This window comes from Thermobia domestica, chromosome 1, assembly GCF_964235325.1.
Source record: "Thermobia domestica chromosome 1, izTheDome1.hap1.1, whole genome shotgun sequence".
NCBI lineage: Eukaryota > Metazoa > Arthropoda > Insecta > Zygentoma > Lepismatidae > Thermobia > Thermobia domestica.
Window position 1 is genome coordinate 284787430 of NC_137454.1, and position 10994 is coordinate 284798423.

Consider the following 10994-nt stretch of genomic DNA (forward strand, 5'->3'; position numbering starts at 1 on the left):
CGCTACATAGTGGTAGCATTATCGCCTTAAATCACAACATTATTAAACTTTAATATAACAACTGTGTACCAGAGATTCAAATATTTCTCGTTTCCTCTTTACAATCCCTCTTGTTTCTATTATTGAACAGAAAAATGTTACATTAAATATCATTTTATTATTATAAAAAAGAAAATGTTTAGATATGCATATTCTGGAAAATTAATGTGTAAAATCTGTGAAATACTCACCCATAATTCTAAATGAACAAATCTTGTATTCCTTGGATGTTTCTTTGCAAGAATGTATTCAACTTCTGTTCCAACAGGTGTATTCTAGAAAACAAAGTAAATACATTTATTAAGAACATTGATAATGATTTCTAGTTCACTACTGTACACAAAATATCTGAAACGTTAAATACGCAATGCAGAGACAATAGCATAGCCATTCTTTTGATCTAAGTAGGAAAATAAGATACAAATTCTTTAAAATATGAATTTATCTAATTTTTATCTTTTTCTAATATAATTGAGATAGGTGTAACTCTACATATTCATGAGACTATGTAAAGTTATCCTGATAGGTTTATTTGTTGAAGTTTGACGTTCCTTCTGATTACTGAGACTACATGAGACATGAACATCGAACCACAGTAATGTGTTCAAGCCGGAATCACATGCATCAAAGTAGCGCTCTAGCCACTGGACAGTGTAAATTACAATATTGTATCCAGAAAAGTGTTATCTCAGTAAAGTTTGCCAAATGTAATGTTACACCTTAACCTTGCATTTATTACCTTGTAAGAGAATAAACAACTTACGTTTATACGAGAATAATATACGTTTTGTGCATTTGCACAGTTCCACGAATTATTTCCGAAGTTAACGACGAAATGATCACGATATAACAGTGAAACAACTGTACATTTCGTCGTTTCGTTAGATGTCAAGAAAAATTCCGTGAAACAAATGTTTGAAAAAAAGAATTAATTAATAAACACGTCACCAAAGTAAATTTTTTAATGTCCCACGCTTATTCCCTGTAGACTAAAGGAGACGATGATTAAGGCAAGTGAATGATGATGGAAGAAGTGGTGGAATGAGCATCTAGAAATAAACTAGAGTACTCCCCACGGACGCGATGTTGTCCACCACAAACTTACTTGACCGAGGATCGAACCAGAGACCCCACATACCAGATGTAAGTGTTTTACCAGTGAGTCACCATACGCCCCTAAGTCACCTAAGGAGAAGTATGGTCACCGAAGGGCGCAGTCAAAATGGAAGGGAACAAAAAGCGACTTCTGTCACGGTATTTCAGGATCTTTCATTTAGATTTAGGATCTTTCACTTCTTTGGTGGAGGAAAGAGGCAAGAGACTGGAAGAACTTAGGTGTCTATTGTAGTGAAAGAGAAGGACAAATTTCGTTTGAAGGCAGAGAAACAGTATCGAAGACAATTATGTAGTAAACCTTACTTATTGTCTCAAACATATGAAGTTAGTGCACAATTTCTGCATAATACACTCGCTGAGCCTTCCTGTTATTTGTATCTTATTTTGACAAAAGGTGATGTATCATTGCATCTTCCAATTAAATTATTCTGATATAGGCGGATTAAAGGATTATATATTATAATTTTTTTTGGCACAAATAACTTAGGTTTTTAAGTGAAATTACTTGACGTACAAGCTCAAAAGAAATTCTTGGACTCTAAATAACATATAAAAAGTATAACAAATTCTCCAAAAACTTATCATTATTTTAAAAGATGAAGAAAGACAAAAAGTTATAAGGAGTTGTAAATTTTCTCATAATTCACTGCTTTTTATGAAATTTTTAACATCAAGTACGAAAGCACGTATGAAATAGAATTTATTCCACCGATACGTTACGTATTTATACAGAAATGAGCACAAGTTCATAACTGTAGAACAGTGATTATTTCAGAACATTTTCCTCGGGGGTGGAATATTATATTAATACACAGGGGGGGGGGGAGAAAAGTACAAATCATTAATGTCCTACAGCAGTTCCCGCTATAATTCTTATTTGAGGAAGAGTCATAAATATTTATCGATTCTGGAAAGGCCGACAAAAATTGTGGAAAACTATTAAAATATTTTACAGTTAAAATTTATTAATAGAGAGAAAATTTTTAAATTTTAGAAAGTTGGGTTGTCGATATTCCTATATATTTGAACTGACAATTCAAAGGCACACACACAAATACTTGTAACCTACATTGAGCATAAACGAGAATATGACTTAAGGAAATTTTGATAATATATCAAGAACTTATACATTACTGATCATTCGTACAGCTTATAATTGTGTCTCATACGAGAGACAAATCTACACAATAGTTACAAACCTGAATATATTATAAATACCATAATATATTGATAATAGATAATAAATTATTCTTAAACTTAAAATGTTTTAAACTTAACACTATTCTTAAACTTTAAGTTTCAGTATTTCCACTTTTTTCTAACTGACAATAACGCAATTCGAGATAATAAATATGAAATATCGATACATGAAAATGTTATCTCCTGTGAGAGTTATCTTTTCGGGGAGAGTGTTTCCTCTTGGAGAGTGGATTTGATACAAAAGTGTTCACAATGTCTTGAAGACGATTTTAGTGAAAACCGTTTTTAAATCGGTTCAGTGATAACAGTGTTACAACGGTTGGTGTAGATTATAATTTCGAAATCTTCAAATAATGAGCAATAGTTCAATATTTAAATAAACGCATATAATTGGCCAAGATGATCATCCTTGATGTTCACTAAAGTGAAAGGACCTCATTGTGTTACATTTCTCTTTTTATTTTTATTTTGTGAGTGACTTTTTGATCTTGTTCTAAGATAGATGACGGTACTTTGAATTTCGCAGTCGAGAAACTACCAATAATATTCTTGATTGCATTAATTTTATAATTTTAACAATAACTGACTATCAATTTCGGTATTTCGGTTGACATCAACAACGGCAAAGATATCATCGTTCATTATTATTTAAAATTTAAAATCAACTTTATTTCTAATATACATCTTAATTGAATATAAAAAATACTATACGAACTAATGGAATCATCAAGTGACGGTTCAAGTGTTCCATCGGTTGAATCAACCGAATCAGATAAATCTAATACCACTAAGAATGATACAGTTGCCAACATTAGCAGGCCTAGTAATGGCCATTCATCTACTACTACTAAATCTACGAATGTGTTACCATGTCCTCACTGTGGAAAACATTATTCGAATTCCAGAGGATTAGCTATACGCATAGGTAAAAAGCATCAGGTTATAAATGGGGACGAAGGCTGTTGTCATATCGATAATAATAGCTATCCTGATTATAAAAATACAAGTACTAACATCTCTAACCGCAATAAACGCACACAGAAATTGACGTTGTCTAACCTGGGCAAAATGCTAATATCGTTAAGATCCTCAACATATATTTTAAGGCGTGTCCCTCGAGGTGCTCGAGCTGCAGTTGCTGATGCACTTGCTGATGTGTTACTTCAAGTAACTATTTCAAACGACGGAAAAGATTGGATCAACTTGTTTCTATTTCCATTAGTTGCACTAACTGCTCCCAAAAAATCAGAAAATGTAAAAAATCTTACCTCCTGGGTAAAACAAAGAGTTCGTCTTTGGTGTGATGTAGTTATTGAACTGGCATCTTGGCATCCAACAAAGATCAGGAAATCTCTTCCAAAACAGAATGTTTCCAATCTTAAGATTGTAGAAAACAAACTTGCAGATGGTGACACCCGTGAAACAGTCCGTCTACTAATGTCAGATGATACTGTTACAACTCCCGACACTCCTGTGTTTGAGACGCTATTGGAGAAGCATCCAGCCGAACCTGGTGAATTTATTTTATCGAATCTTCCTGATGACCCAAAGAGCTGTAAGGAGTTTCGATTAATGAAGTTAAGGTAACTATTAATTCTTTCCCATCTGGTAGCGCGGGAGGTCTCGATGGTCTTCGCCCTTCGATTCTCAAAGATCTCCTATCCTGTCAAGTACTTGAATCGAAGGAAAAGCTCGTAAAATCATTATGCGATTTGCTCAATTTAATTATTTCAGGAAAAGTACCCTTGGAAGTTCGGCCATTGTTTTTCGGAGCCAAACCTACTGCTCTTAAAAAGAAATGTGGTGGAATTAGACCTATCGCAGTTGGTAATGTCTGGCGCAGAACATCAGCCAAAATTATAGCTTCAGAACACGGGAGCATTTTAAGAACTTTTTGTCTCCCCACCAACTTGGTGTTTGTATTCCCAACGGAGCCGAAGCAGCTGTACATGCACCCGAGTTTATTTTTCCTCCATTCACAATGCTCTTAAAGCTATCTTAAAGCTGGATTTTCGCAACGCATTTAACGAGTTTCGCCGGGACTCCATGCTCACTACAGTGTTGAATGAATTTCCTTCAATCTATCCATATATTTACCAATGTTACGCTCAATCCAGTGATCAATTCTTAGGTGAAGACACTAGTTCACCCCAGAGAGGAATACAACAAGGCGATCCCCTGGGCCCAGCACTCTTTGCTATAACCATTCATTCCTTAGTGAAATCAATCAATACTCAATTAAACATCTGGTACTTGGATGATGGAACTATCGCTGATGAACCTGATGTAGTTCTTTCAACTCTAGCACAAATAAATGAGAAGGCATCTGCACTTGGCATACATTTGAATTTTTCAAAGTGTGAAGTTGGATTTCTTGGGTTAGATGCAGCCAAGTTCGACCTATTATTTGAAAAAATTGACGAAGCTGTCCCAGGAATACGTCTTCTAACTAACCAGGATGCTTGTCTTCTAGGCGCCGCTCTCACAAAGGAAGCATTTACCAATGTCCTGTTAAGCAAAATATAGAAGTTAAAATATTTTTTATCTCGTCTGGCCTCGATTTCTGTCCAGGCAGCTTTCTTTCTTCAACGTGCCTCTTTGTCGATCCCTCGTTTAAACTACTTCTTAAGATGCTTTCCATCTTGGAATGAGACTCCACTACTGGAAAAATATGATCTTATCCTTAAAATGGGTCTGGAGTCAATTTTGAACTGCCCCTTGAATGACGACTCTTGGATGCAAGCATTCTTACCTGTTGGATTAGGAGGTCTTGGTATTCGACGAACCGTTGATATGGCGATTCCTACCTTTTCAGCGTCCTACCACGGATCTCTTCGCTTAATCGAGGCTCTCGTTTCACAAGGTTACCACCTGGACCCAGATGAAATAGTTCAAGAAGGCTCAAGTAAATTGATACACATAACAGGTACGGACCTTGTAACGAGTCACCCCTGGACCATTGCCAACCGAGTCGCCCCTCGACCATTACCTGTGGAGTTGTCCCTAGACCGTTGCTTGTACCCTATGGATGAATTGACTCATTCCAAGATGTATTTTGTTGGATAAAAATTTACAGTTTATGATTTGATATATATATATATATATATATATATATATATATATATATATATATATATATATTTGCATAAGGGACTAGATATGTATATACTTTTGTGTCTTTTATTAACGTAAGAGTTTATTTTAAAAAGAGAAATTATAAGCTAATAGAATAATGTTTGACTAGATTTATTCTTCTTTAAAAAAATGAGAGAGAAAAGAAGCCTTTACAAGAGAGAAAACGGAAATTATTCGAGTTAAAGGTGGGCGTGGCTATTAGCGCGAAGCTTCGAGTCAGCGAGACCTTGTTCTGGTCGCTGACTCTTCTGTAATGTTTTACGAGGATCGGAACTCCTGTTTAGCTTGTGTTCCTTGTGTGCTTTGGTTGTGCTGTTGCCTAGGTTATTTGTTAAAGTGGTCAGTAACGAACAAATTGGAAGTGCTTGCCAAGGATGGAAAAAATAACTTCAATCGTGTTTTGTGCCCGGATAAATATATTAGCTTCGATATTATTAGTGTATTTGGTGAATTTAAGTCATTTTTGAGAGTTTTCTTAAACTTGTGGAAAGGAGCCGGAGCCGCAGCCAAGGGGGCTAAAGTGGGACTTATATTATACCCGCTTATATTGGAGGTTTTATTCTCCTAAGTATTCATTTTGTGAATATTGTCTCTTTCCTTGGTATTCTGATTATTTTTGTAGTAATTGCCTCAGTGGTTGAATTTTGTGAAATAGAGAATTATTTTTTGAAACGAACAGAACAGTGTGGTTTGTTATCCGTGTTCCTATTAAATATTTTTGCAGAATGCTATTTAGTGTTGAACAGCTTTAACGGGATTTTTTTTAAAAAAAAAGCCTATTCCTTTTCTTTTGAAAGATCTGTTTTATATACAGAAAAATTAGGCTTGGAACCGGGATTGTGTTGCAAACGAATTGGCATACATTTAACCGATATGTTCGACTGCTCAGAACGTCATGAAGTTGGTCAGAATAATGTGCCGAGGATAACATTGCGATGGCTAGAGTGGAGGTAATAAGGAAAATAAAAAGGAACGAAATAGGTGAATGAATTTTCAAATAATAAGTAGTTGTGTCTCGTTCCATGTTTCGCTTCCGCTTTGATTCCATGTTTCGTTTCATGTTTCGTTCCATGTTTCGTTTCCAATTCCGCTTTGATTGGTTTAATTTGTCGGTCATTTTTTCTTAATAGAGATCTGTTTCAAAGTAGTAGAATTGCCCTCCCCTATATATTTTCATTCGCAGTGGAATGATAATGTTGGAGATTTTTTTAATTTTGAGTCAGACGAAACATATGTTATCCAATATTCCTTGCGACTAAGTTATTGTACTTTTGATTGGTTATTATATTTTTTTGATTATACGCAGATATGAAAATTCATTTTTTTCCGTATCAAATGGTTTTCTGAAGTCTCTCTCTCGTAAAGGATTTTGAGTAAAATTCAATTTTTGTACAAGAAATGAACGAAAGTGCTTATGGTTATAAATACGGTTAAATTAACTATGAAAAATTTGATGCTCATTATTTTAAAGATTTTGAGAATTTTTGAGGAAAATATACAAACTATTCAGAAAGTAATTGGACCTGAAATTTTTCATTATGTCTTAGAAATAAGAAAAGTTGGAAATGAAGAATATTTGGTTCTGGATTGGATTGTATTAAATGATTATTGACGATTTTGATGAGATTAAGCTATATTCAAAAGATAGTAATTAAAATTTTCTTTCGCGAATTACTTAATTAAACTTGAGAATACTTTGTGGTCGATATTTTCTGTCTTAGAATTTTTGTGATAACACATTCTAAATTTGAATTGAATATCGATATTGTGTTTCATTAGTCTGAATTGAATAATTCTAGGATTTACTAATAACTGATCATTTGAATTTTGACAACGAAGAAAATCAGAATATTATTTAAATTACTGATATATAACAAGTTTTTTTAATTATATTTATATTATTGTTGATTGTGTATATACTGTATATTAATCTAACGTATTAGTATATATACACTACCACTATACTGTTGTAATAAAATTTATGTAAAATTTGAAATTTGGTATTTTCTATATATATATATATATATATATATATATATATATATATATATATATATATATATATATATATATATATATATATATATATATATATATATATATATATATATATATATATATATATGTGTGTGTGTGTGTGTGTGTGTATTATTTGTCTATCCTTTGTTTAAATTGATTAGAATAAAAAAGCAAGGAGTATTGGATTGTATCACCGTTCAGACATAGGTTTGAGTAGGGGTGTCCGTCCTTCAAGCCCCTTCTGTCGGACCGAGCTAGTTGAGTTTAAAGCGATTGTTATTATTATTATTGTTATTATTATTTATTTAGACAATTGATTTGGATTCGTTTGGTGGGTTAGGCAGAAATCAGCAAAATGGATATTCAGGCATCTTGGTACACACCAATAGCAGCACATTTTGATGAACTTCTTTTACAATCCGTTGCTGTTCCAGAGGATAAAGCTAGACTTCTTGCTGCGTCATCCCCCCCATGCTGGGACATGGTTAAATGTGTTACCTTTCCCCCAATTAGGTCTTCACATATCTAATAAAACCTTTCGAATCGCAGTAGCCTTAAGACTAGGTTCAGATGTTTGTGAGCCACATCGCTGTCCAGCTTGTGGTGATCAAGTTATCCAACGCGGCCTGCATGGCGTCTCATGCATGGAGAGCATTGGCAGGAACACCAGACATGCATCTGCTAATGACATCATTTTACGAGCCCTCACAACGGCAGGAATTCCTTCCATTCGTGAAAAGTCAGACTGTTGTCGTTCTGATGGTAAACGACCTGAAGGCATGACATTAATACCTTGGATGAGAGGCAAATCATTAGTATGGGAATTTACACGTTCGGATACATTTGCCCATTCAAGGCTTCTATTGACTGTTATGAATGAATGCTGGAGAAGTTGCTAGACGTAGAGAGGCAGAAAAGGAAATACAACAATCTCCTCGACAAATTTATTTTTGCTCCAATAGCCATCAAGACCAATGGGGCATGGGGTTCTAGAAACCTTGATTTTATCAGAGAGGTAGGCAGACGTATATCTATCGTTTCTGGAGATGTTCGTTCAGCATCTTTCTTAATACAACGTATATCCATTGCGGTCCAACGTGGCAACGTTTCGTCAGTTCTTTGTACGTTGTCGGCTGGAAGGGAACTGGAGGAGATATTTCTTCTTTAGTGGAGTAAAGCGGAGCAAAAGGTCACACTTAATGTTCAGCATGCTATTGCTGCTATACCAAAAACAATATTGAGATGATCCATACCAGTTAACAAACCTTATTCTTTTGCCTATAAAACAGACTGGGTAGATGACAACTGGATTTCATAATATATGTTCTAGACGGTGATAAAGTAACAAACTCAGTGTTTAACTTTTACCCCATATAGGGGGGCAAAAGTCATTCAGTTAATGGATAAAGGGACGCATACACAAAAGAGAAATTTACGTTGATAACCTTTTTATTTCACAGTTATATAGTTTGTATTAAATATAAATTGTGTTTGTGTTTGAGTAAATAATTATATTTTAATATTCTGTAAAATATAAATTTTACACTGTTTAAAAAAATAAATACAGAATTTAATAAATTAAATATAAATATGAAAAAAGTGATAACTAAAAAATGTCCAGCGTTGAGAATGTTTAATTACACTGAAAGACAAGTATGGAGCTAGATTTCTTTAACTGATAAAACGTACGCACAAATTCTGTAAATGAAAATTATTTATTGTATATATATATATATATAAAGCTTTGTTGAGTTTTCCAATCACAAACCTTATTTCAAATTATTTTAAAATGTAACAAATTAGAACAGTCACATTTTTATAATTATATCAGTCGAGTGCGTCTGGGTTTCTTCACAGCATACCTGCTGGTAACCTCGTCTCGTGAATAAAATCTTCTGTAGGCTCAATGTCTCCTTTGATCGATACTTTTAAACATGATTGAAGAATATCTTGACCGATACGATTTCGCAATTGTCATGATTCTGTTCATAGCAGTGAATGACCTTTCTACAGTAGCAGTAGGAACAGGGATACACAACACACACTCAGCCAAAGGTTTAAGAGCTTCGTAACCAATACCAGCTTTTTTTTTAAGAAAAAAAAAGAAGCAACATCTTCAAGAATCTTCAAGTTTGTTGCGTGCAACATATTTAAAAGAACGTACATCCGCAACGACAGCATCAACATCATTAATTCCAAATCTATAGTACAGAGTTCTTTACATTCACTCTCACTGAGCTGCAAAAATGTATCCAAGTTTTGAAAATACGCACTTAGTTGAATTAATTTCATGGCCTTATCATTGAATCTTTCCTGCATTTCATTAACGACACTTTCCACAAATTGTTTTGCGCCTTTAAACATTTTATTTTATCGTCCTTAAAACATACACTTTTGACTTCTGATGCATCTTCCTCAAGTTTCTTGATTTTGTTATTCACCTCATTTTCTTCATCCCGTGTAGCGCAAAGAGAGGCGATGCTCTTAAAATGCTCTACAGTTCCAGATACAGGAGCAGGAAGAAGCGAAAGTTTTATAGTTTCCTTTTATAAAAGTTTGCTGGGGTTTCTAACTGCAATTAATGTCTCATCCAGAGTCACCAAACCAACAATAAAACTGAAAGTCATCATTTCTAACAAAATTTCCCCTGACAAAGTAGATAGATCAGCTCCGTCCTTATGGGTCTGCTCACTTGCTATTAATATGGAATTATAGCAGACAAACACTGAGTGAACCGTACGATAATGACTAAGCCAACGCACATCAACAGCTTCAGAAATCATTATCACAGGCTCTTCCAAAACTTTCTGAATTTCATGTAGAATTCTTTCTCTTTTCGGGGAAGCATGAAAGAGTTTATATATGTCTTTTACAACATGTAGCGTGCGCCTGATAATCGGATGCTTGTTTCTACAATTTGTGACAGCGATTGACAAAATGTGTGCTCTACACTGTATCTTGTTGTCCCTTTTCCTTCTAAAGTCGAGCACGAACACTATTAACACAACCACTGAAGTTAACTGCCCCATCAAATGAACAAGATATTAAGTTTTCATAACAAAGTTTACGCTTTTTAAATTCATTATTAATCGTCAAAAATATTGACTCAGCGTCTGTACTTCTTAGATCAACCATACACAAAAATCTCTCTCGAACTTCAAAAGAAACTGGGTCAACATAACGCACACACAAAGGCAACTCACTCTAATTTTTTAATATTCGTTGATTCGTCCGCCATTACAGAATAACGTCTATTGCGAAGCATGGATTCATGCTGACTGTTCAACTTCTCCCCAATGCAACTTGAAAGTTTTGAAGCTATATTTCTACTTGAATATGTAGAGCGTTCACTTTGAGATTGAATCCATTTCTCAAGATAACTGTTTTTAAATCTTTCTTTTATATAAAATCCTCTGAATTAAGGGTTCACATGTGTGTGATATTTCCTCCTGGGCCAAAAAGTACACACTTTGAACGAACGTACT

General features: G+C 34.3%; 1 protein-coding gene across 1 annotated transcript in view; it reads right to left on the reverse strand.

The window, feature by feature from the left end:
• LOC145661188 (cadherin-86C-like) overlaps positions 1–10994 on the reverse strand; it is a 458587-nt gene that overhangs the window by 258242 nt on the left and 189351 nt on the right. The window contains exon 4 of the mRNA XM_081726639.1: positions 231–314. Coding sequence (XP_081582765.1) covers positions 231–314 — 84 coding nt within the window. The remainder of the gene's footprint in view (positions 1–230; positions 315–10994) is intronic.